We start from the raw sequence: 27637 nt of genomic DNA on the forward strand, positions 1-27637 counted from the left end.
TGAGATCGACAGGCGGATCGGTGCGGCGTCTTCAGTAATGCGGACGCTGTATCGATCCGTTGTGGTGAAGAAGGAGCTGAGCCGGAAGGCAAAGCTCTCGATTTACCGGTCGATCTACGTTCCCATCTTCACCTATGGTCATGAGCTTTGGGTCATGACCGAAAGGACAAGATCACGGGTACAAGCGGCCGAAATGAGTTTCCTGCGCCGAGTGGCGGGGCTCTCCTTTAGAGATAGGGTGAGAAGCTCTGTCATTCGGGGGGAGCTCAAAGTAAAGCCGCTGCTCCTCCACATCGAGAGGAGCCAGATGAGGTGGTTCGGGCATCTGGTCAGGATGCCACCCGAACGCCTCCCTAGGAAGGTGTTTCGGGCATGTCCGACCGGTAGGAGGCCACGGGGAAGACCCAGGACACGCTGGGAAGACTATCTCTCCCGGCTGGCCTGGGAACGCCTCGGGATCCCCCGGGAGGAGCTGGACGAAGTGGCTGGGGAGAGGAAAGTCTGGGCTTCCCTGCTTAAGCTGCTGCCCCCGCGACCCGACCTCGGATAAGCGGAAGAAGATGGATGGATGGATGGACACACACACATATACATATATACACACACACCTTTTTACACACACACACACACATTTATGTATATATATATACATACATACATACATAGATATATATATACATACATATCTATGTATGTATGTATGTATGTATGTATGTATGTATGTATATATATATACATACATATATATATATATACATACATACATATATGTATATATATATATATATGTATGTATATATGTATATATATATATATGTATGTATATATATATATATATATATATATATACATATATATATATATATATATACATACATATATATATATATACATACATATATATATATATATATATATATATATATAAATAATACATTTGTATCATGTCTTCCAGGGCTTGGGAATTGAACCATCTACCTGATTCTGTTTGTGAAGTGTTCCTCAACAAGACGCAATCAGCCAAATTCTCCTCCCTGCCTCGTCCATCAACATCTCGACTTGCGCTTCTGCACAAAGCTCTGCACTGCCTCACCAAGGTGGGACCAGCCTTATCAAATACAAAAAAATTAAACAAAATAATGTATGATTTTTTTTTATTTTTTTTTTACATGTTTTCTAAACAACTGTGAAATAATATAAAATACACTTAACTCATTTTACAATTTGGATTTACTGTACTTAAGTTTAATGTACTGTCAATATAATATTTACATTATATTTAAATTATGTAAAATATAAAAATGTATACAAAAATAATTTTTTTACTGGAATTAGTTTCTGTTCCAACATTTTTATTTTTTTTATTTTTTTGCATGTCTGCTTGTATACTGTATTCGTTTTTTTATAAAGAAATATAGAGAATTATTTTTTAAATAGTTTTATAAAATGTTCATTGTTTTGAAAAACAAAAAAGATGTAATAAGTTGGCATGCAGGTCTTCTTGTATACTGCATTTATACATACACTTATGTCAATAAATGTAAAAAGATATGATAAATATGTAAAAAAACATTCATTTTATACATTTTTAGAAAGTTTGCATGCCTGCTTATGTGTATATAAAATAAATGTGTTACATAAATCAGTCAATAATAAGACTATATAATAATTACAATGTAAAAATGTATATTCTTGAAATTGTATGAACATTTTCATTGTAGTCATGATACAAAAAATAACATTGAAATATTAGTTTCTAGGCATGCCAGCTTCATTTCATTTTTCATTTCATTTATTTCAGGCAGACATAAAAAAGTACAAAGTTGACAACACATAATAATATAAATTAATATAGTGCAAAGGTAATGTATAGTATGTAATGCATAATGCATGCTTAATAGTGTATTCATATTCACTGCATAACATAGTTATATACATTAATATAACAATGTATCATAGTATAATATAAGAATTAAAAAAAATTTAAATCATTTTTGGAACATTTTCAATGTTTTCAAAGCCATTTTTTCTAACAGATACAGTAGATATAATCTATGTACACAGAAATACTCATATTTCATTCAATGACATTTTTAAAATCGTTTTCTACATGTCTGCCAGTGACGTGCGGTGAGGTTGATGGCTGGTGAGGCACTGACTTCATCACAGTCAGATTTACAAACATATGAACCCTAAAGAGTATCTTATTCACCATTTAATTGGCAGCAGTTAACGGGTTATGTTTAAAAGCTCATACCAGCATTCTTCCCTGCTTGGCACTCAGCATCAAGGGTTGGAATTGGGGGTTAAATCACCAAAAATGATTCCCAGGCGCGGCGCCGCTGCTGCCCACTGCTCCCCTCACCTCCCAGGGGGTGATCAAGGGGATGGGTCAAATGCAGAGGACAAATTTCATTACACCTAGTGTGTGTGTGACAATCTTTAACTTAACTTTAACTTTACACATACAAACTGTAGCACACAAAAAAGCACATTTAATAAAAAAAAACGTTATCATGGTCTTACCTTTACTTAGAAATTAAGTCCATGCGCCGCAACTAAAGCCCTCACTTAAACTTTCCACATGCAAGATTGAATCTATTAAAAAAGTGTAACCGAGGGTTTATAAATGTCGCCTATACTGTATGAAACTACAAAATAACAAACACGGAGACTCCAGTTTACACAAGGACCACTTTATTTACGTTCTTTCAAAAACCTCCGCAACGTGACATCACTTCCGCTCTTAGCGCCTTCAAAATAAGAGCTCAAGGCATATACTGTATAACAGCGCATAACAGGAACTTAACATCACAAAGAGGAAAGCCCATGAAAATAGGTTACAAAAGTTATTTAATAAGAAGCCAAAAAGTGCAAAAACAATAATGTTCGTGTTGGAGGAGTTGTGAATTAGGTACACCTGCAGTCTGCAGGTGTATCTAATGTTGTGTCCCTGCAGTCATTCACAACTCCTCCAACACCAACATTATTGTTTTTGCACTTTTTGGCTTCTTATGAAATATTTTTTTTAAATAGATTCAATCTTGCACGTGGAAAGTTTAAGTGTGGGCTTTAGTTGATATAACAATTCTACGGCGGGGGTGCAGGAGGCGAGCCTCAGCCAGTGCGTCTTTTGCAGCCGTTTTATGATCGCTCAGCACAAGAAATACTTTACACACATACAGTTGTTGACAAAATACACTGTACATTATATACATCAGCTAACTAAACTATGGAAATGTATAATATAGTTCATATAGCAATACAGTCTCACTGCACAGCAGGCCAGCAGTTAGCCGAGTCATTGCGCAATCCATGTTGCGGCACTGAGTGACGTGCCTCAACTGGCTACTGTTCACCGCACCGTCTCTTCTCAGTATTTGAACGGCAAATGTGAAAATTCAGCGATTTTGAATAAAAATAATCTAAAACTGGTGAAGTTAAATGGAAAATAACTTTATAGTATAATCACTGGATACATATAACAATTACATTTTTTTTTTTCTTTTTACATTTTTTTTCTTTCCATGATGGCAGGTGAGGCCCCGCCTCACCTGCCTCTAGTGACTGCACATCACTGATGTCTGCTTATATACTGTATTTATTTTCGCTACATTACACACAATTATATTAATATAGATACATTGAAGAAATGTAATATTCTTGAAAAATAATTTTATGAACATGTTTCATGTTATAAAGTTAAAAAAAAAGTATTAAAATATTTTGTATGCATGTCTGCTTATAAAATGTAGTAATATTCATTACGTACGATGAATAATATAAAAACAGATCATGAACAGTATATATAAATTAACACTTTACAAATCATTTTATGAACACTTTCAATAGGGTCCAAGGCCATTTTTCTAACAGATACAGCAAATATGTTTTATGAACTCAGGAATACTCTTCATATTATTTTATTAAATTAAATTTTTCATTGTTTTGAAGGTCGATAAAATCTTTTTTTTTTTCAAACATTTTTCACATGTCTGATTATATACTGTATTTATAATCTCCACATTACATACAATTAATAACAAATATAAAAATATAATAAATTGTAGAAATAAATCAACATTACTAGAGAATTTTTATGGACATTTTCCAAAAAAAAACGTAATCTTTGCAAGCATGTCTGCTTACAGACTGTAATAATCGCTACATGGACACATTACATAAGAATGCATATATAAACATATCTCGCAACACACAAATAATTATGAGAATATATACAGTAGATATAATGTATGTTCACGGGTAAACTCCTTATATTATATTTAATTACATTTTCATTATGTTTTGAAGGACAAAAAACTTTTTCCAAAAATATTTTTGCAATTATATGAACAATGTTGAAAAGGTTAATGCATAATATATACAGAAACATTTCTTTAAGATTTAATTTAAAAAAAAATTGAAGTTGTATTAAAATGGTATGATTAGTAAAATTGTATAGTACTTTGTTCCTGAGTAATTGTGAATATAAAAAATATGTAATAAGAGTTATTCATTGTTTATAACATATTTTTCATGACAATACTTTATATGCTTACAAGATAGGTACCATGACATAAACCATAATGTTCAATATTTTGTTTGTACACTGATAACTTCCAGCTAATTGGCAATAATCCTCTTACAAAAAATCCCCAAGTTTGAAAATACCTAAAACATTTTTTCACTTAACAGAAATAGCCTTGAAGGAAATATTTAACCTCATTTCCAAATGCATGTTTTCAGGATAAGAACATGTCATCACTGCTGACCGTAGAAGATGTTTCCAGACTTGGAGAACTCGTGTGTGAGCTTCCAGCGTCCACGTTGAGCCTAATGGACGCCAACACCCTCAACGTCAGCATGCAGGTCATAGCTTCCTGTCAGTATGTTCCTCACAGAGAAGCCCTGATGCAGCTCATCAAAGAAAACTTTGGGTACTTTTCAATCCTGCTCCTGGTGGACAACTGAGATATTATAGGTACAGGAAGACAGTACAGTGTAATGTCTTTTTTTTTCTTTTTACTATTTCCTGCAGGAACCCATCTGAATGGTCACAGGAAACTATGGAGTCACTTGGTCCACTTTGGGATTGGGATGAAAATGCTCTGTTTGCGCTGCCCTTTAAGGTGTGTCACTTACAGTTTGTGAAGTGAATTATATTTATATAGCTTTACATAGTGAAACCCATTATCTACTGTACATCTTTAAGCTTTAAGTAGTGTTTGTCAATCAGATTGAGGAATTTGTGTTCCTCAATCTGATTGACAAACACTTTCCCAAAGACAACACCCTAAGAAAAGTATTCAACAAGAACAACATTAAATTGAGCTACAGCTGTATGAACAATATACGACAAATCATCTCAAACCACAACAAAACAATTGCAAATGAGCCGTCGGCCCCCGGACAGAGCGACTCCAAAACCAACAAAGGCTGTAACTGTCGAAAGAAACCTGATTGCCCTCTCAACGGAGGGTGCTTACAAACATCAGTTGTCTACCAATCTAAGGTCATACGCAAGGACATTAACACATCCGACACATATGTAGGATTAACCAAGGGAGAATTCAAAACCAGATGGAACAATCACAAGGCTTCTTTCAGGAACCAAAACCTGCGGAATACCACAGAACTCAGCAAACACATTTGGGACCTCAAAGACAATAATGTTGAATATTCAATAACATGGCAAATTCTTGCATCCAGCACACCTTACAATAGTGGTAATAAAAGATGCAACCTATGCTTGAAAGAGAAACTGTTTATTATTTACCGTCCAGACCTGTCATCCCTCAACAAGCGCAGCGAAATTGTAACAGCATGCCGCCACAGACGGAAACACCTCCTAGGTAACACATGAGCCAATCACCACGCCCCTACGCCAGCCTGTACCCACCCACTCTGTGCCCTATATAAACCATGGTATGTGAATGCTCCCATTAAAATCTCCTGATGATTGAGGGAACCCCCCCTCATGAAACAGGCCTGTAGAGATGAAATAGTCTTGTGATTTTCTTTCCCACACATACACATATATATATATATATATATATATATATATATATATATATATACATTTTCTACCGCTTAATATATATATATATATATATATATATACAATATATATGTATATATATATATATATATATATATATATATATATACAGCCGGCCCCCTGGCACATTTTTTTAACCCAACGTGGCCCCCGAGTCAAAAAGTTTGGGGACCCCGAGTTTGTTTTCAAAAAGTAACAATTCGACAAAACAATAACTCTAATTAAATGTACCTACAAAAAAAATTGTACGCTCACTTAAAATGATGAAATGTGTTTTTTTTTAAAACACTGCTTTTGTGTAGAACAAAATTAAGTTTTGAAATTTGGAGACTGTGTGGCTAGGGTGGTAGAGCAGCCATGCCAGCAACTTGAGGGTTCCTGGTGCGCCATCTTAGTCACGTCCGTCATGTCCTTGAGCAAGACACTTCACCCTTGCTCCTGATGGGTAATGAGAGCTTACGCCATCAGTGTGTGTGTGAATGGGTGAGTGTGGAAAATGTGTCAAAACGCTTTGAGTATCTTGATTAGATCAATTATTTTCGGTTGTCATGTGTGGAGTGCAGCATGATTATGGAATGGGTTTCATCATAGTGTTTGATATCAGTACGACCAAACATGTCAGAAGATGCTAATGGTGTAGTTGTGTAAGTTAATTCTCCACACATCACAACTTTGCTTTCTACCTTCTGCCAGCCTTGGATGATCGAGGTCTTTTATTTCCTGAGATCGCAACACAGGACACAAGCTCTGAAGAGGACCTTCTTCAAGCTCATCACATCTAAAAGGGAGGACAAAGGTAGGAAGAGATAGTCTTGTGTTGTTATTTAACACACAACACTCACATCATGTATTCTACCTCTCAGTCATGACAGACAGTTTGAACAGTAACGAACCAACAGTAGATTTAATAGAAGAACTGGGAATGGACAACGTGTTCTGGTCAGCTGATCAACTGGATGCGATGTCATCAGACATGTTCCTTGTTACCATGGAAACGCTTGGTTCCATCCCCGACTACGACTTAGAGCAGCTGACCGTGCTCAGTAAAAAGGCAACTGAGGTAAAGCCTATATTTAAAAACAAAACATTTTGGACTAATTACATGTACAGTATTTCTTTTACACAAAACCCAAAACCAGTGAAGTTGGCACGTTGTGTAAATCGTAAATAAAAACAGAATGCAATGATTTGCAAATCCTTTTCAACTTATACTCAATTGAATAGACTGCAAAGACAAGATACTTAACGTTGGAACTGGAAAACTTTGTTATTTTGCAAATATTAGCTCATTTGGAATTTGATGCTGCAACATGTTTCAAAAAAGCTGGCACAAGTGACAAAAAAGACTGACAAAGTTGAGGAATGCTCATCAAACACTTATTTGCAACATCCTACAGGTGAACAGGCTAATTGGGGACAGGCGGGTGCCAAGATTGGGTATAACAGCAGCTTCCATAAAAAGTGCAGTCATTCACAAACAAGGATGGGGCGAGGGTCACCATTTTGTGAACAAATGCATGAGCAAATTGTTTAACAGTTTAAGAACAACATTTCTCAACGAGCTGTTGCAAGGGATTTAGGGATTTCACCATCTACGGTCCGTAATATCATCAAAAGGTTCAGACAATCTGAAGAAATCACTGCAAGTAAGCGATGATATTACAGACCTTCGATCCCCTGTGGGATCGAAGGTCCCCTTTACTGCATCAGCGATGATATTACAGACCTTTGATCCCTAAGGGGATCGAAGGTCCCCTTTACTGCATCAAAAGGCGACATCAGTGTGTAAAGGCAGGGTTTCCCGCATCGCTTGGTTGTTAAGGCGGCCGCCTTAACAACAAAGAGCCACCGTCTAAACTAACGTCTTAACTAGGGCTGCAGCTAACGATTATTTTTCTATCGATTAATCTATAGATTATTTTTCGATTAATCGGTTAATGTATAGATTATTTTTTTCGATTAATCTATAGATTATTTTTCCTTTTACTGATTATTTTTTTAATTTAAAATGAAGAGGAAAAAATAAATGTAGGCCAGTTTTTTCAAAAGGCATGGCTTTTATTTACAAAAAAAAAAGTATGGCCACTCAGTCAACATTGACAACAACATGACAAAATATTCTGTAACAATGTAAACATTTAAAACTTTTACCATTTAACAAAATTAAAAGTAGCTTACTTGCTTTTTAATGTGCAAATATAAAAGTAAGCATCCAGTGCAAATCTTAATATTCTGCAATAGTATAAGCATTTCAAAAGTAAAAGTATTGCTTATTTTGCTTTAAAATGTGCAAAAATAAAGATAAACATCCAATACAAAAAAGTGCAAAATGGAAATATTCTGTAACAACAATGTAAACATTTCAACAAAAGTAAAAGTATTGCTTATTTGCTAAAATGTGCAAAAATAAAGCTAAACATCCAATACAAAAAAAGTGTACAGTGTAAACATTTCAACAAAAGTAAAAGTATTGCTTATTTTGCTTAATAACACAACAATGATAGTATGATTAAAGTGAAAGTTAATTGTTCGTTTGTACATAGTATATGTAACTGTTAATGTTGTAAAAGGTATTTGCACAACTAATTAACGTTAGCGTTTGTGACACGTCTTGTGCCGTGGGGTTCTTTCAGGACCGACAGACTGAACGCCTGACGGCTTTGCCATGTTTACAATCTTTTAATTTTACACAAAGTCTTTTCTCTTCCAACTCTTTTCTCTTTCTTTCCTCACTTTTCGGCTCCTCTTCCTCGCTCGCTCGTCGTCCCCTGTCTCTGGCTCTCCTCCTCTCTCGCTCCACGTCAGCTTCACTTTGGCTCCTTCCAGTCTCTCTTCCCTCTCTCTCTGCTGCTCCCCTTTTCTTCAGCGAGATTGCGGCGTCGCTCCCGGCGCACCCCGCCTCGCCGCTCGCTCGCCGCCGCCGCCTCTCCACAGCGTTAAAGAGGAGCGCGTCTTTGTAAACACTGAACAGGCACGCCAAACGCGCCTCTCAGAGCGAAATGGTGCTTTAGTTTATGAATTTACAACGCAGATACAAATGACACATTCATGTTTTTGTGTAATAATGACAACGTAGACTCACGCGGACGATTGACTAGTTGATGGTGATGGCAAGGACGCTGTCGGGTGTTTTCTTTTCAAATGTTCGTTCATAGCCGTTGTGCTGCTATGATAGGCCATTTCCGCTCGACACAGTGTGCATACAACAACATTATTAGGCCGTTTATTGAAATACTCCCACACTTTTGACGACTTTTGGCGTGCTTTTTTCCCCTCGCTCGCATCGTCTGCTTTGCGCTCCGCCATGACAGTAGTGTGACGTAAATATGCGACGCGTCGACGCACAAAAACGGCGTTAACGTATTTACGTAACCGATGACGTCGATTACGTCGACGCGTGTTTCAGCCTTAGTCTTGACAAGCTGCTACGCTTTGTTCTGCCTCTGTCAGTACGTCTGTGCAGCACCCAGCATTGTCCCACCCACAGAACCATCTGATTGGTTACACACAGAGCGGTAACAGCCAATCAGCCGTGCGTATTCAGAGTGCATAGAGTCAGTACTCCTGCGGTGGGGTGAGCAGATAGGTGTTTAGCAGGTAAGCATAAGGCGGCTCTCCCCAAATTATAATAAACACCTCCCAGTCCCCTACAACTCAACTACTAGTAACATCACTACGAGCCCGTTGACGTTCTACAAACATAAGCGGCAGCTCAGCTCGCTCGCAGTCCTTGAGGTGAAGGCTAATTAGCTTTTAGCGTAACGATAGCTCACTGTGCAGTGTGTGAGTGTGTGTGTACGTGTCTGCCTGAGAGAAAGACAAGCATTATTGACCTACAGTTAACAACTAAGTTATTTCACTTTACCTTTTTCTGTGTTGATTGAGCGCTGTTGAAGCAGCAAAAAACGACATTATGTTAAATGAAGAGTTTCCTGAAGCTGTCTCTGATAGTTGATATAATAATGTAACTCAGGGGTCTCAAACAAGTTATTTTGCGGCCCGCATCTTAATATGAAAATGTAATGTTAGTGCGGCAAGTTTTATATGAATGGCGCTTGACAGCGTCATACTTGTAAACCCTCCCGATTTTTCCGGGAGACTCCCGAATTTCAGTGCCCGTCCCAGAAATCTCCAGGGGCAACATTCTCCCGATTTTCACCCAGACAACAATATTAAGGGCATGCCGTGACAGCACTGACTTTAGCGCCCTCTACAGCCTGTACAAACAGCGTGCCAGCTCAGTCACATGTTGTATTTGGCTTCTGTAGACACACATAAGCGACTGCAAGACATACTTGATCAACAGCCACACATCACACTGGGTGCCCCTGGGTTTGGTGGTAGCGGGGTTTGGTGGGGGTGGGGGGGGGGGGTGTATATTGTAGCCCGGAAGAGTTAGGGCTGCATGGGATTCTGGGTATTTGTTCTGTTTTGTTTATGTTGTATTACGGTGCGGATGTTCTCCTGAAATGTGTTTGTCATTCTTGTTTGTTGTGGGTTCACAGTGTGGCGAAAAGTTGCAATGTTAATAAAACAAAGCTGTTTTTTTTCTTTCAAACTGTCATTGCTCAAAACATAATATTGAATTAAAATCAATATTATTATGAATTTTTGACCTATGCAAGGTTCCGATTACTTCACATCAAATATTCCACTTAGAAAAATATTTTTGGTGGAAGATTTTGCATATTTTGTGTGTTTGCCATTAAAAACATAGTTTTGTTTGACAAAAAAGGGCAGAAAACAAACAAAAAAAACAACATAAAAAAAACTAAAACATTTTGAAATGAGGAATAGATCTGAAGTTGATGTAGACTCCAGAGATTTAAGCGTTAAATATAAAATGTGTGTATGCCCTGGCACACCATTATCATCATTTCATGACCGAAGCAAAACACTTTTTACACTTTTATACTGAAATAAATACACCTACAACTTATTGAATAAAAACATAGAAAAAAACTACCAGCAGTGGTAAAGTTTAGATCCATGAAGGAAAGAAGAAAGTGAATGAATGTTTATAACTGAATACATTTACATATATTTACAAATTTGTTTTCTTTTTTTATTATTTTTTATGAATTAAGTAACGTTTATGACAACCTTTTTCCAAAACACAATATAGAATGTGAGATATAATAGGATAATGCATACGTTTTTAATTTTTTTTCAAAACGCTTACAAAAAAGTGGCACCCCAAAAATTTACTGTGGGACCCCATTTTGAAAATTCCTAGCGCCAACACTGCTGTCAACAGAGGAGAAAAAATGCTTTATTTAAATAAATATATTATTTATAAAGCAAGTTCGAGTATCATTGGCAAATTTTCACCTAGTCCCGGCCTTGGCGTTCTGCCCCCCTTGGCACGCATATATGTGTCCTCTTTTTGGGATTTCAGAATATGGTCAGCCTAGGCTACGACAACATGTAAAAGCCAGAGCTGGAAGACCCTCTTGCCTCGTTAAGATCTCCCGTTTGGGAACACTTCGGTTTCGCGGTACGATACAACAATGGAGGACGAGAGGCGGACAAAACGAAAGCGGTTTGCCGACATTGTTCAGCAGCAGTAGGGTATGCTTCTGCCAACACGTCAAACATGCTAAACCCATTTGAAGCGGCACCGCCCCCAAGTGAACATCGCTTCAACAAAGAGAAAGATGGGCGTCGTGCAAACACCGCATTCGAGCAGCCTCTCCTCGGCAGGGCTAAAGCAATAACAAATGCCGTTGGTGTTTTTATTGCAGCAGATTTAAGACCATATTGCATTAAAAACTAGATTTTGACCCACTTCTATGGTGGAAGAACAATGAGCCAATATATCCTCTCACTGCCAAGTTAGCCAGGCACTACCTCGCCATACCCACTACCTCCGTGCCCGGCGAAAGGGTATTTTCCACAGCTGGAGACATTGTAACTGCAAGCAGGTCTGCTCTTTCTGCAGACAATGTGGATAAACTGATTTTTCTGGCAAAAAACATGAAGATTGAATGAAAGTCACTGGGGGGGGAAACAAAAGTTAATCTGAGGCTGAGTTGACTTGAAACGGTTTAATGTTGCACTTTTTGTATGCAGAAGAAAAGATTTGTAATTTTATTTAATCTGAGCAACAACTTAAGGCAGTTTAATGTTGATTAACGTGGACCCCGACTTAAACAAGTTGAACAACTTATTCGGGTGTTACCATTTAGTGGTCAATTGTACGGAATATGTACTGTACTGTGCAATCTACTAAAAAAGTCTCAATCAATCAATCAAAAAAAGCACTTTATTTGTAGAAAGGTTTTGTTAAGAAACCATTCTGAGCCTTATCTTATTTCGTTTTTATTTGATATATGTTGACCACATTAACCCTGGCAATCGACCCTGTGTGTAAATGTATGTTATTGTTATGCTTTGCATTCATGACTGCCTGCTGTTGCACTGATCAGCCTAGTGGTGGCTCACATCCATCACACACAGAGCTATTTCTAATTCTGGGCAGAATTATTATAGTGTTCACAATGTTAAAAGTATAAAGCCATTGTTTACAAATTTGGTAAATAAATAACCAAAACATTTTTTTTAATTTTTTTTTTTACTGTACCGAAAATGAACCGAACCGTGACCTCTAAACCATTTAGTTCGTACCGAACCAAAATTTTTGTGAACCGTTACACCCCTATTATTTTGTCATTATTTTGACTTAGTAAATTACTATGTCAAAATATTGACTTACTAAGTCATAATAATGACATACTTAGTATATCAGGTAAATAGGACTGTTTTGTGTATTGTTTTTACTTTACGGAAAAAATTTTAAGATATACATAGTATATCGGCATTCAGCATATGGAGCGGAAAACACAACCAAAAATTGTAGGCTTCTTCATGCGATGAAGCCGGCCTACTTCACCACAGTCTGTAGTCTATTGACCCCCCAGGCTGTGGTGGCAGCGATGAGATGGAGACGTGATGGTGACAGGCCGAGTTACGCTGTTCCTTACACCCACGCACCCCCTTCTCCCTGGAGAGACACCACCTTAACTAACACATTTTCTGGGGAAACACTGAAAGGATATCACCACATGGGCTCAGGAACACTTCAGAAAACCACTGTCAGTAACTACAGTTCGTCGCTACATCTGTAAGTGCAAGTTAAAACTCTACTATGCAAAGCCAAATCCATTCATCAACAACACCCAGAAACGCAGCCAGCTTCGCTGGGCCGGAGCTCATCCAAGATGTACTGATGCAAAGTGGAAAAGTGTTCTGTGGTCTGACGAGTCCACATTTCAAATTGTTTTTGGAAACCGTGGACGTCGTGTCCTGGGTAATAAAGAGGAAAAGAACCATCCGGATTGTTATAGGCGCAAAGTTCAAAAGCCAGCATCTGTGATGGTATGGGGGTGTATTAGTGCCCAAGGCATGGGTAACTTACACATCTGTGAAGGCACCATTAATGCTGAAAGTTACATACAGGTTTTGGAGCAACATACGTTGCTATCCAAGCAACGATATCATGGACGCCCCTGCTTATTTCAGCAAGACAATGCCAAGCCACATGTTACAACAGTGTGGCTTCATTGTAAAAGAGTGCTCGGGTACTAGACTGGCCTGCCTGTAATCCAGACCTGTCTCCCATTGAAAATGTGTGGTGCAATATGAAGCCTAAAATACCCCAATGGAGGCCCCAGATTGTTGAACAACTTAAGCTGTACATCAAGCAAGAATGGGAAAGAATTCCACCTGAAAAGCTTCAAATATTGGTCTCCTCAGTTCCCACATGTTTATTGAGTGTTGTTAAAAAAAAAAGGCCATGTAACACAGTGGTAAAAATGCCCCTGTGACAACTTTTTTGCAATATGTTGCTGCCATTAAATTCTAAGTTAATGATTATTTGAAAAAAAAAAGAAAAGTTCTCAGTTCGAACATTAAATATCTTGTCTTTGCAGTTTATTCAATTGAATGAATATAAGTTGAAAAGGATTTGCAAATCATTGTATTCTGTTTTTATTTACAAATTACACAACGTGCCAACTGCACTGGTTTTGGGTTTTGTAAATTAGAGAAAATTGAAAATGTGTTTTACCAATATCATGTTGATTTGAGCAGCAGCGTCGTGTTGTTCATGTCCAGGCTCTGGGTGAAGCGTCTCACATGAACGAGAGCGTTGTAGCACAGATAGGATGTATCGCTCAGGGATTCTCCAACGCGGACTTGGAGAAGATGGCGTTTTCCTTGGACATGCTGGAGGAAACCGGACGCTGTGACTGGAAAATGTGGCAGGTGAAATATCACAGTATCATGACGACCACGCATCCAAACTTAATTTTTCACACCAAATTATAGAAATAAACATCTACTTCAGTACAGGTAATGTTTTAATATCATCTCAACTCTCACACAAGTGCAAAATAAGTTTATTATTGCTAAAAGGGGAATTGCACTTGTTTGGAATTTTGTCTATCATTCACAATCCTTATGTAAGATAAGAACACGTTTTTATTTTATTTTATGCATTCTAACAAGTGAAATACGGCAAGTACGAGGTGGCCAACAATGCAGCTCATGGGAGTACTCTATTCTGCCCATAAAGCCCTCTAAAAAAACATCCGAAAACCGCCAACAATACTCTATTTTCATCTCGTGACCTGAATATTACCAAAGTATTAGCAATATTGTTATTATAAGCGCTAACGCAGACAAACGTGTTAGCGGTGCCGTGATCACAGAGCTGACTAGCTAGTGCAGCTACGGTGTTGACTGTAGGCTGCATCGCCTCTGGGCTGGCGAGAGGTAATTCTAGATTATAAAAGGCATCAGAGAACTTTGTCTTGGGGAATGAGACGTTGCTTTGATCATCTAAGATTGCATAATTATTTGGGCTTTCTTCCTGATGACCTTGTGAATACTGTATATGTTGCTCAGGTACATCTCTGCTACCCTTGCCACAGACTTGAATACAAATTGTACTACCGACTCCAGGCACAGTCTCCAGCTCCCCGCCATTGTCTTTAGTAGGGTTGATTGAACCACGGCCGTGCAAGCAATTTTGAGAGTTCCAGGTTCAATCCCAGCTTCCGTCATACTAGTCACGTCCATTGTGTCCTTGGGCAAGACACTTCACCCTTTCTCCTGCTGGTCCAATAAACCTAAAAAAGTACACAGAACGATAAAAAAAATTACTTTTTACCCTCACTTTGCCAAAATGTTCATTAGGTTTGGACCAACAATCACAGAGAAATGATGGCTTGTGTGTGAAGTATGTCAACTGTGGTGGCTACCTCCAATGTATTTGTACTGTATGTATCACTCATGTATTATTCTAACTGATCTTTCTTTTTTGTAACATGGTAAGTGAATAAATATACTTCTGTAGTTATTTACCCATATTTCTGCACAATAACTCTGATATGGTAACACTGATGAGCAGTAGAGAATATGGAGTGATTTTTGGTCAAGAATATCCATTTCCTACCGCTTGTCCCTCTTTGGGTCACGGGGGGTACTAGGGCCTATCCCAGAACATATTTTGTTTTATTCTTTATTTCTTGCCACTTTGATTTCCAGGTCACTTTCTCATCTATTATTACACCCAAATGTGCTTTACTCATTTTCTTTTCTGCTGTTATCTAATTGCAATATTTTAGTTTCACTGAGATACAAAGATAGTCTGTTTATGTCAAACCATCTCTTAAATTTACCAATTTCTTCGGTTATTATTTGTATTACCTTCTGTGTGTTCTCTCCTGAACAAAACAGATGTGTCGTGCGCTTACCTGGCACAAGACGCTGTAATGTTGTTGGGGAACCTTCACTTCCCATACATGTCTTCTCTCTGGGTTGTGGTCTTGCAGGTGGAGCAGCCCCATGCTGCACAACATGGTATTTTTACACGTTGAAAAACTAAAGAGTAAGCATCGCAGACACAGCTCAAAGTTAGTAGCAGTCATGGTGCCCTGTAGTCACATGAGTGCCTTTTGACCAACCATTGAGAAGATCACCTCAAACCGAGTGGCCATACACACGACAATGTAAGGTTTTTTTTTTTTTTTTGGTCATAAAAAAATACAATCATGTGTGCTTACGGACTGTATCCCTGATCTATATTGATATATAATGTAGGAACCAGAAATATTAATAACAGAAAGAAACAACCCTTTTGTGTGAATGAGTGTGAATGAGAGTAAATGAGGGAGGGAGGTTTTTTGGGTTGGTGCACTAATTGTAAGTGTATCTTTAGTTTTTTCTGTTGATTTAATAAAAAAATGTAAAACATTTATTCATTTTTTAAATTTCTTGTGCGGCCCGGTACCAATCGATCCATGGACCGGTACTGGGCCGCGGCACGGTGGTTGGGGACCACTTTTCTATATGACAAGGACCTACTGCAAAAAAGCTAGTCAAATATCTTTATATGTGACAGGAGTGACCTGTAGTTTTTAAGAACCAACCACAAAACATTAATTAAAGATCCTCCATGTGACAAGTTCACGCCTGATTTAATGACACGCTACAAAAACACTTGTCAAAGATCCACCAATGACAACTTTGATGTTTTTCAGGACCTGCTAATGTTCCGCATGTTTCTATGCAGGACATTTCTGTCTTCTAGAGGAACATAATCTTACTCCAAAACTGCCAGTCATAGATCCTCCATATAACAGCGCTATGCCACTTTTAAGGCCTACTGTAAAAATGCCACTGTTAGATCCTCTATATAACAGCGCTATGCCGCTTTTAAGGCGTACTGTAAAAATGCCTGTCAAATATTGTCTATATAACAGGGCTATGCCGGTCAAAGATCCTCTATATAACAACGCTATACTGCTTTTAAGCCCTACTGTAAAAATGCCAGTCAAATATCCTCTATATAACAGTGCTATGCCGGTAAAGATCCTCTTAATAACAGCGCTATGCCACTTTTAAGGCCTACTGTTAAAAAGGCCAGTGTTAGATCCTCTATATAACAGCGCTATGCCGCTTTTAAGGCGTACTGTAAAAATGCCAGTCAAATATTCTCTATATAACAGTGCTATGCTGGTCAAAGATCCTCTATATAATAGCGCTATACCGCTTGTAAGGCCTACTGTAAAAATGCCAGTCAAAGATGGTCTATATAACAGCGCTATGCCGCTTTTAAGGCCTACTGTAAAAATTCCTGTCAAATATCCTCTGTATAACAGTGCTATGCCCGTCAAAGATCCTCTATACAACAGTGCTATACCGCTTTTAAGGCCTACTGTAAAAATGCCAGTCATAAATCCTCTATATAACAGCGCTATGCCACTTTTAAGGCCTACTGTAAAAATGCCAGTCAAATATCCTCTACATAACAGCGCTATGCCACTTTTAAGGCCTACTGTCAAAATGCCAGTCAAATATCCTCTATATAACAGTGCTATGCCGGTCATAGATCCTCTATATAACAACGCTGTACCGCTTTTAAGGCCTACTGTAAAAATGCCAGTCAAAGATCATCTATATAACCGGGCTATGCCGCGTTTAAGGCCTACTTTAAAAAAGCCAGTCAAAGATCCTCTACATAACAGCGCTATGCCGCTTTTAAGGCCTACTGTAAAAATGGCAGGCAAAGATCCTCCACATAACAGCGCTATGCCGCTTTTAAGGCCTACAGTAAAAATTCCAGGCAAAGATCCTCTATATAACAGTGCTATGCCGGTCATAGATCCTCTATATAACAACGCTGTACCGCTTTTAAGGCCTACTTTAAAAATGCCAGTCAAAGATCCTCTACGTAACAGCGCTATGCCGCTTTTAAGGCCTACTGTAAAAATGGCAGTCAAAGATCCTCTACATAACAGTGCTATGCCGTTTTTAAGGCCTACTGTAAAAATTCCAGGCAAAGATCCTCTATATAACAGTGCTATGCCGCTTTTAAGGCCTACTGTAAAAATGCCAGTCAAAGATCCTCTATGAGTGCTGCCTCTTTTCACTCCATAAGAGGATGTAATGTACAATGAGAATTACAGTCGATATCCAGTATTCATCATGATGCTTGCTATTCATCATGTTTATTTGTGTTTGTTGTGGGCTACCTTCAGCTGAATTCAGTGTGGAAAAGTGTCTCGAAGCGCAACAACCTGTCAGCTGAGCAGTTGGACGCGTCAGACATGGCCGCTCTTAATGTCTTCATGTGTGGTCTGAGTTCTGATGAGATCTCCCAACTGGACGTAGCTGCTTTCAGGTTGGAGGTGGATGGACAGCAGTGTTAAAATGCTGAGCTGACTAAACTGTGTTCTTCACAGGGACGCCGTGGGCTCCATCAACGACATCCGCTGCTCGCCCAGCGTTGCCCAGCAGTTCCAGAGGGTTCTGCTGTCTGCCTTTGGACGTCCAGACAGCTGGACGGAGGCGTCGGTCTCTGAAGTGGGCACCATGATTGGTGAGACGTTTGCGTGACCTTGTTGTTCATGTAGATGGCGCTCTTTGGAACTTGTTTGTGTGTCCCTCAGCTGGCTTGCATGCACACCAGTTGGCGTCTTTGGATCCATCCGTCATGATGTTTTTTAGTCAGAGCAGCGTTCCACTCCTTCATCCAAATAACATAGCTGTGAGTCTCCCATCTTTGACCCTTTACTTTTAAATTCTGACTACTTTTTACTTCCGCCCAACATTAGGCCCTCTCTGTAGCCCAACTAGAGGCCCTTGGTCCTGACAACGCTGCCATGGTAACCAAAGGACAGCTAGCTGCTCTTACAGATGTGCAAATGGACGCCCTGGCGAGGGCCGAGTCCGGGGAAATGCAAAGTGCTGCAATTCAGATGCCATCAGGTGTGAAGCACAAACCATTGCTAATATGACCACAATACAAAATGACCTCGCTGTTCATTAACTCCACTTTTCAAATGATTTGCTTTTCAACCAAAAATTTTCCCAACCGTCTCAGTTATTGTTCGGACAAACTAGTCCGTTTTTCCGCATGTTATTCCATTAAATCAAATGCCCACACACACACACAAAAAAAAATCCAACTTGTTGGTCTCTGTGCTTTAAGCCAGTGGTCCCCAACCTTTTTGTAACTGCGGACCGGTCAACGCTTGAAAATGTGTCCCACACAATTTTATTTTTTTTTGTCATAAAAAAATACAATCATGTGTGCTTACGGACTATATCCCTGCAGACTGTATTGATCTATATTGATATATAATGTAGGAATCAGACATATTAATAACAGAAAGAAACAACCCTTTTGTGCGAATGAGTGTAAATGGGGGAGGGGTTTTTTTTGGGTTGGTGCACTAATTGTAAGTGTATCTTGTGTTTTTTATGTTAATTTCATTTAAAAAAAAATTAAAAAAAATGTATGTATATATATATATATATATATATATTTTTTTTTTTATTTTTTTTTTTATTAAAATTTCTTGTGCGGCCCAGCACCAATCGATCCACGGACCGGTACCGGTGGTTGGGGACCACTGCTTTAAGCCACTTTTGGCCCCAAAAAGATGTTAGTGCCAGCACTTTGGTAAAGAATGTGAGAAACACTGTTGAATTCAAAGAGAAACTTGTAGGTCTGGGGCCGTATTTATCAAGCGTCTTAGAATGCCATTTTACACTTAAGTCCTGAGAATTTGCGAAATGTATTCCTACTCTCAAACTTAAGAATAAAAGCTATTTATCAACTTTCTTAAGTCTAAGAATCACTCCTACTCTCCACGATATTTAAGAGACCTTCAGAGGTGTCCTAAGTGGTTAGGAGTTGCCAGCGGGGGATGGCACTGAGGCGAGAGAGACGTGCGCGAACGTTCAGGGAGCGGAAGGATGTCCTGGCTTTGTTTGATGACGAGCAGCTGATCAAACAGTATCGTTTAGACAGAGCGGGTATTATTTTTGTCACAGATATAATAAGGGGCGTCATCTCATCAGCAACATCACGCAGCAGAGCTTTCACAGCAGAACTAAAGGTCATCACAATGCTTCGATATCTCGCCACTGGGAAAATGAATTGGAAAGAAAAGGAAACATTTATTTTTGATTCATTGCCAATATTGTTTGTTTGTTTTGTATTATTTTGTAGTTTATTGTCAAAATATACACTCCCATTGTCCACTTAAATATTTCTAAGATATTTATTTATTCCTAGACAAGGATTCCCTTCTGTGATTGGTCATTTCTATGGACACAGAAATGACGTCACCTAAAATTCCGTTTACGGCACATAGTAATGTCGTAATTCAGCTCTGAGTGTGACACTTAAGATTCAGTCCTACACTTCGCTGAAAGTGTGAGTAAGACACTTGATAACTAACTTTTAAGTGTAGCTTTCAGCAAAGAATTTCTTTACTCATAAGTCAACTCTTAGCAGACTTCTTAGGAGTAATTCTAAGACGCTTGATAAATACGGCCCCTGGGCCAACAATTTTCCGGAACATAGGGCGCACCGGATTATAAGGCGCTTAAAGGAGTCTTTTTTTTTTTTTTTTTTAAATTGAAAACACTTCCTTGTGTTCTACATAACATCTAATGGTGGTTCTTTGGTCAATTCGCTTCCAGATGCGCCGTTTTGTGGGCGGTTTTATTTACGTGGCTCACCTTCAGCAGCGTCTTTTCTCCATCATCTTTGTTGTAGTGGTGTAGCGTGCAAGGATGGGGGTGGAAAATGTGTAAAAAGATGGAGCTAACTGTTTTAATGACAATCGGACTTCACTTATATCAATAATGGAATAGCATCTCCTCATCCGTAAACAGCAACACAGGAAATGTGTCCCGTGAAAACCCGTCCAACCGGAACCCTCTAATAACTAAAGTTCCTTGGGTGAATAATGTAAACTCACTATACTGGTATGTTTTAGCGCTTTCATGGCGAGTTTACCGACGGATATAAGTAATAACTTTACACTACTTTATAATAGAAATGGCAACAGTGGAGGATGAATGTCCCATAACAAGAAGATAGAGAAAGATAAGAAGCTTATCAACTGCAGTGTCGGCACGAGCTACAAAGGCGGCTGCGCACAATTTTTCAGGATTTATGCAGATCCCAAATACAGACCAGCAGGTACCAGAACGTAAGAAAAGTTGCTTTTGCTTAATATTACCAAACAAAATGCCAGATAATATGTCTTACCTTATACACATACCATAATAATACTTGTATGTTTAATGCGCCGACAATCTATCAAGCAGTGCGGCTTCATAGCTTACCAAAGTCATACTAAAACATTTTGATAGATTTTTGAGCGCCGTGTGTAATGTTCGATAGTTTCAATCGAACATATAAAATGTTGGTGGTGTTTGCTTAGTCATATTGCCATCATATTGCAGTCTACATGTATCTCTTGGGTTTGACTGCCATCTACTGGTCACACTTATCATTACACCATGTACTAAATAAAATTGCTTCGAGGTCGATAAGCAAAACCAGAATTATTCCTTATATGAGGCGCACCGGGTTATAAAGGCGCACTGTCGAGTTTTGAGGAAAAAAATAAGGATTTTAAGTGTGCCTTATAGTCCAGAAAATACGGTAATCCAACGATAAATTTCAAACGATACAAGTGCGTGTTTGTTTTCTCCACCTCTCGCTTCAAACCGGGAGAAAGAGGTCTCACTCTGTGCATCGCCCTCAGCACCTGAGCACACCTATTTAGCAGTAGAATTAACTGAACGCAGTCATTTTACACAAACAGGATTCATGGACATTGCCTCGCTACTTGCGACTTGCTATTGGGAAGTTCTGCAAAGTAACAAAAATTAAGAGGAAAAAATACAAATATACAAAGCCGTTACATTACAATGTTCGTTGTGGTAATATTTCCGCTTCAAACCAGATGGGCAATATGAGCAAATCAACACGGACGAATGAGCGAGAATGCCGTGATGGCCACAAAAAAACGTCAGTTTTTCCAACAAGGATAAAAATGCACTTTAAGGTGTTCAATATTTAACATTTTTGCTTGCAGAGATGAGTCCATTTATTTTATTTTTGTATTATTTAGTATAAAGTTATGTACTTTCCAATTACAGAACAATGTAAACAATTCTAACAAAAAATAAAACTTGATATCCTCTTAAATCAGGGGTGTCCAAAGTGCGGCCCGGGGCCATTTGCGGCCCCCAGCTCGGTTTTTATTGGCCTAAACAAGTCCCAAATTAGAACAAAAAATCTACGACAAATTAAACGGGACCAAATCTTCCAAAAATGGGACCTGAAAACCAAAATGGTCGACAACCTGAGCGTTTTACTGATTAAGGTCTTTGATGATTTCCGTGTGTCCTGTCATGATGAAAAAGTGTACACATTTTTTGTGAGACGTGATATGTTTTTGATTGTACTAAAGCTCTCAAAAGTGTTTCAGTTGACGGTATATTAGCAATAATAGTAAATACAAGCTTACTTTAGAGCACAGTTACATAAATACAAATAAAATCATTATTAAAATAATCATTAATATTTTATTGCTTTGTTTTCTATAATACAAAGCTAAGGTGTAGAAGTTTTTTTCAAATGTTAGCATATGTTTACTTACATCGTTTTGGTTTGAGTATTTTTCATATACAAAATGTATAAAAGTGGCCCTCACATCCTTTAATTTTTCTCTATGTGGCCCTCGCTGGAAAATGTTTGGACACCTCTGTCTTAAATGGTTACTTGCCTTATTATTATATATTATGATTACATTAGTGCTGAATTTGGTCACAAAATAATGCTATTATTGGCAATAATTTGTGGGACAATAAAAGTTATCGGACCAGGCCTAACTGTTAGCCAAATATGGCGGTGGCGTCCACATGGCTCTCCACCTTCCCTCTCCGCTCATCGCTGTCTATGCCAACAGGAGTCTTCAATAAAGGTAAAAATAAAAATATGATCCGCCAGGACAAAAATAATGTTGCATATTCGGCTCAATTTGGGACTATAGCTAATCAGTGCTTCCCAAAGGTTGACCAAAACACATATTTGACACGCTGGTTTGTTACGTGTTATGTTTTGTCGTACGATAACCAAGACAGTAAACAAAAACAGGTGGAATAATTTTATTGACATTTTATATCAAAAATCAAATCATACGAAAAATGGGGTTTACAGAAACCTAAGTTATTTTTTGTATATTAGCATTAACAGTACCGGTAGGTTTTTTCACCTATAAATGTTGCTTCATAAAGCTTGTATGATGGCGACATTTTCACCCTGGAACAAATTAACTAAATTCATACATTAAGCAGCTAAAAGATGATGGATGCCAGCTATTGTCCGTGGAGGACACTCCTGCTTTTTATCACCACAGCCGAGCGAGGAACATTGCTAGAGACTAGGGCTGGGCGATAAAACAATATCAAAATATATCTAGATAGAAATGTAATCGATATCAATACAAAATGTGTTTGATAAAATGTTAATTTTTTTTTTCCTTTGAGTCGGAAGAAACTGGATGTTGCGTGGCAAGGTTGGTTGCACGAACAAAAGCACTCGCTCTCTGGTAACCGAGCAACGCAGGTTACCACTGATCAGTGGGAGTGACACGCTGATAGCCAATCAGATAACAGTATTAACTATCACGTTTGGTTGCGCCATCTTCAGGTCTCATGTTGGATTCAACATGGCGTGAGAAAAGAAACTAAAAATGAGTGTTGCAGAGAGTGAAGAAATTGTGGATAAAACTGGAAGTCACCTCGACAGTAGGGCAGTTTGGGGGATTTTTTTCTAAAAGGTTAAAAAGTTAAAGTACCAATGATTGTCACACACACACTAGGTGTGGCAAAATTATTCTCTGCATTTGACCCATCACCCTTAATCACCCCCTGGGAGACGAGGGGAGCAATGAGCAGCAGTGGTGGCCATGCCCGAGAATCATTTTTGGTGATTTAACCATAATTACAACCCTTGATGCTGAGTGTCAAGCAGGGAGATAATGGTTCCCATTTTTATAGTCTTTGGTATGACTCGGCCGGGGTTTCAACTCACAACCTTCCGATCTCAGGGCGGACAAATGTAGTCAGACCGTTGTGGTCTGTAAATGATGCAAGGCGCTCGTCCCCACCAAGACCGGTAATACCACAGCACCTTAGCCGCGCTCACCCTTTAGCGCACAGTAACTTCCTGGCACTAAACCTGCAGGTTTCTCTGTGTTTAGATGTTCACTATTTTGTTACACTTAATTAAGCATTCCTTATTTATGCACCTTCATTTAAGACAGAGCTGGGCAAATATTTTGACTTGGGGGCCACATTGAGAGAAAAAATGTGTCTGGGGAGCCAATGTGTATGTGTGTATAAATTATATATACCGTACACATTTAGCTGTAAAAATCTGCTGTACAGTATGTGGGTTTGGTTCCCTTTTTTCAGGAACACTAATACCAAAAGTCACAATGTCCGATTCTAAAAACAGACCACCTCAAAAACACGGAATGGAACTTTACAGTTTTTTACTGAATGGGACACCAAAAATGCACATTAAAATAAAGAAAGTGGGATTTACAATATTGACTATGTGCAATAAAACACTGAATATTAACATATAAACATCGCTCCTCAACAACAACAATATAACAAACAGCAAAATATGAGTGCAAAGTAATAAACACTTTCAATATGATATATTATCACTTTTAGGCAGATATTGGTTGTAAAAATGTGTTTCTGACACACGCGTTTCAGGCTGGCTGCTCTGAAAACAAACCCCGCCCACCCTGGTATGTTCCTCGTCTGAGCTGCTGCGACGTAGATTACCGTAAAAACTCCTATAATACTCAAAAGCGCACATTTCAACCATTGAAACACTTTCTATAGTTCAAGACTTACGGTCATTTAAAAACAGCACTGCACATCATAATGGCGGCTACAGTTTTGATGTTAAAGGTCTAAAATAATTATGTAGAACGTCCGGCGGGCCGGATTGAAAATCTTAATGGGCCGCATGTGGCCAGCGAGCCGTATTTTGTCCAAGTCTGATTTAAGATATTATTTTTAAGTGTTCAATGTGATTTTAGAATTTTGTTTACATTGAGTGTTTTCCACGGTTGTGACATTTGATATCTGAGGGGATTATAATCAGAGGAAGGTTACATTTTTAAAATAAAATGTTTACATTAATTTTTTTTCCTGGTCCTTATTTTTGATAATTCATAAAAAAAATACCAATGTAGATATTGACCGACATAAGACACTTACCGTATTTTCCGCACTATAAGGCGCATCGGATTATAAGGCGCACCTTCAATGAATGGCCTCTTTTAAAACTTTGTTCATATATAAGGCGCACCGCATTATAAGGCGCATAGAAGAGACGCTACAGTAAAGGCTGGGGTTACGTTATGCATCCATTAGATGGAGCTGCGCTAAAGGGAATGTCAACAAAACAAATAGTGATTGTACTGACACTTCTACTTGCTGCTCTCTGTTCAACAACCCACTGTTCGAGTTTGTCCTCCAACTGTAGCCATCTCGCTTTGTTCCCTCGGAAACTTTGTTTAGTCTTCTTTGGCAAAGGTCATCATGTTGCTTCCTCCACTTCCGCACCATTGATTTGTTAATGTTAAATTCTCTCGCTGCTGCTCTATTTCCGTGTTCTACTGCGTGACTGATCGCCTTGAGTTTAAACTCTGCGTCGTAAGCGTGTCTCTTAATAGGAGCCATTTTTGGGTCTTTACAAAAAGTATAGGTCTCTCAACTACGGTAAGCAGCCGCCGACTTCATTTTCCCCCATAGAAGAAGAAGCGCTTCTTCTTCTACGGTAAGCAGCCGTCGACTTAATTTTCCCCCGTAGAAGAAGAAGCGCTTCTTCTTCTACGGTAAGCAGCCCTCGACTTCATTTTCCCCCGTAGAAGAAGAAGCGCTTCTTCTAAAGCGCTTCTTCTACGGTAAGCAGTCGCCGACTTCATTTTACCGTATATACTATATATATATATATATATATATATATATATATATATATACACCAAACCGTTGCAAGACCTGTTGTGGCTCAATATTGGTCCATATATAAGGTGCAACCGGATTATAAGGCGCACTGACATTTTAAGCACCGCTTGGCGTTGCACGACTAATTTTGTTGTTTGTAAGACATACAAAGACAAACAAGGATTCTATTCCATCATAATAAAAGAGCTGGCCTACCTTAGTAGCTGTTATTGAAATGTATTCTGATGATTCTCTGATATCCAGGAGCTCCTTCAGTGAACACAGAAGGGATCTCAGCCCTCATCAAGCCACTTCTGGTTCTCCTGGTGGGATTCCTGCTACTGTGATCACTGGGAGAACAACTCGCAGCCTTGGTTACATTTGTTGAAGATGAAAACTATATTCATAGAAAAGCATATTATAGAATGGGATGGGCGAATGAATAAACATCAATTAACATTACAATCAATTAAGTGACATCCATTTATAATTGGATGGTAAGACCTCTTAGAAGTTTCTGAACTCTTGTTTCCATGCCAGAAAATGCTGCCGGAGAAGCTGTGCAGACTGAACAGTGCCTCTACCGGTTGCAGCAGTGTAGTGCACTCTATTTCCCCTGTAATAATCACTTAACTGAATGCTTTGCCCATCCCTATTAGAATGTTAGTTGCCCAATGTAACCAATAAATTGCATGACAATGTGCCAGATTTATTTGTTTTCCTTTTTCAGCATATTTGACATCTTGCTAAATAGTTTATTTGACCTCCTGAGACAATAATCACAAGTGCGCACAAGTCACTACACCAATAATAATAATAATAATAATAACAACATATCGAAAGAGATATTTCTCTAAGAGTCTATTTGTCAGGCTCAGAAATATTCTGGCAAATTCACACAATGTTCAAACAAATGTACACAAATCCTCTTTCGCTGTCTGCAACACAGTGACTGATTGTGATTACAAAATTATCTGAAGTCTCTTTTTCTAAATGTATATTTCTATGAATCTACAAAACATGGGGAAATAAAACTTGTTGCTTAAACATCACGAGTCAGAAAGAACAGTGGAACACGTTTAAGTCGGCAACCGGACTGGCTAACTCGACATAAGCAGTTGTCGACATAACCAAAACTTATTGAGGGTCAAATTGGACAAAATGTATTAATTAAATAAATACTTTGATAATTACTTAAATGTGTCAATAATTATTTCATTAACAATTGCTATTACTTAATTATTGATTTCAATATACATACGGTAGGAAATGGATGGATCGATGGATGTCAAACTCAGCCAATAATGACACAATTGGCTCTCAGGTTTTTATTTCGACAAAAGCGATCGATGTCAGCTTAAAAACAAAAAAATGGCGGATCAGGACTTGATGAGTTGGTCAACATAAAAAGGTTCCAATGTATAAATAACTTTCCACTTTATAAGTGTGTCATAGGTAGCTTTTAGCTTCAATGATTCCACACTATGAATATTACAGTAACAGCATTCAGTCATTTGGAGCATGAATGTTACGTTGGTGCAAGATGCCTGTCACGTGCAAGTGGGCGGGGTTTACAGGAATCTAGTCCAAATCATGAAATAATTAAATAAATCATTACATAATGAAATCATTAAACTAAAAAATAAAATTATCAAATAATTAATTCATGAAATAATTGAAACCTGAAATAAATAAAATCAATAGTTAAATTACTAAATGATTTAATTTAAT

At 38.4% G+C, this 27637-nt stretch overlaps 1 protein-coding gene across 1 annotated transcript in view; it reads left to right on the forward strand.

Moving 5' to 3' along the window:
• The window catches only part of otoa (otoancorin), a 53188-nt gene extending 26580 nt beyond the window's left edge, over positions 1–26608 (forward strand). The window contains exons 10-20 of the mRNA XM_061983508.1: positions 956–1097; positions 4747–4937; positions 5039–5129; positions 6752–6854; positions 6922–7118; positions 14174–14323; positions 18103–18245; positions 18307–18443; positions 18514–18611; positions 18679–18832; positions 26171–26608. Coding sequence (XP_061839492.1) covers positions 956–1097; positions 4747–4937; positions 5039–5129; positions 6752–6854; positions 6922–7118; positions 14174–14323; positions 18103–18245; positions 18307–18443; positions 18514–18611; positions 18679–18832; positions 26171–26253 — 1489 coding nt within the window. The 3' untranslated portion in view covers positions 26254–26608. The remainder of the gene's footprint in view (positions 1–955; positions 1098–4746; positions 4938–5038; positions 5130–6751; positions 6855–6921; positions 7119–14173; positions 14324–18102; positions 18246–18306; positions 18444–18513; positions 18612–18678; positions 18833–26170) is intronic.
• Positions 26609–27637: the final 1029 nt, after the last annotated feature.

Source organism: Nerophis lumbriciformis, linkage group LG21, assembly GCF_033978685.3.
Source record: "Nerophis lumbriciformis linkage group LG21, RoL_Nlum_v2.1, whole genome shotgun sequence".
In the NCBI taxonomy this organism is placed as follows: domain Eukaryota; kingdom Metazoa; phylum Chordata; class Actinopteri; order Syngnathiformes; family Syngnathidae; genus Nerophis; species Nerophis lumbriciformis.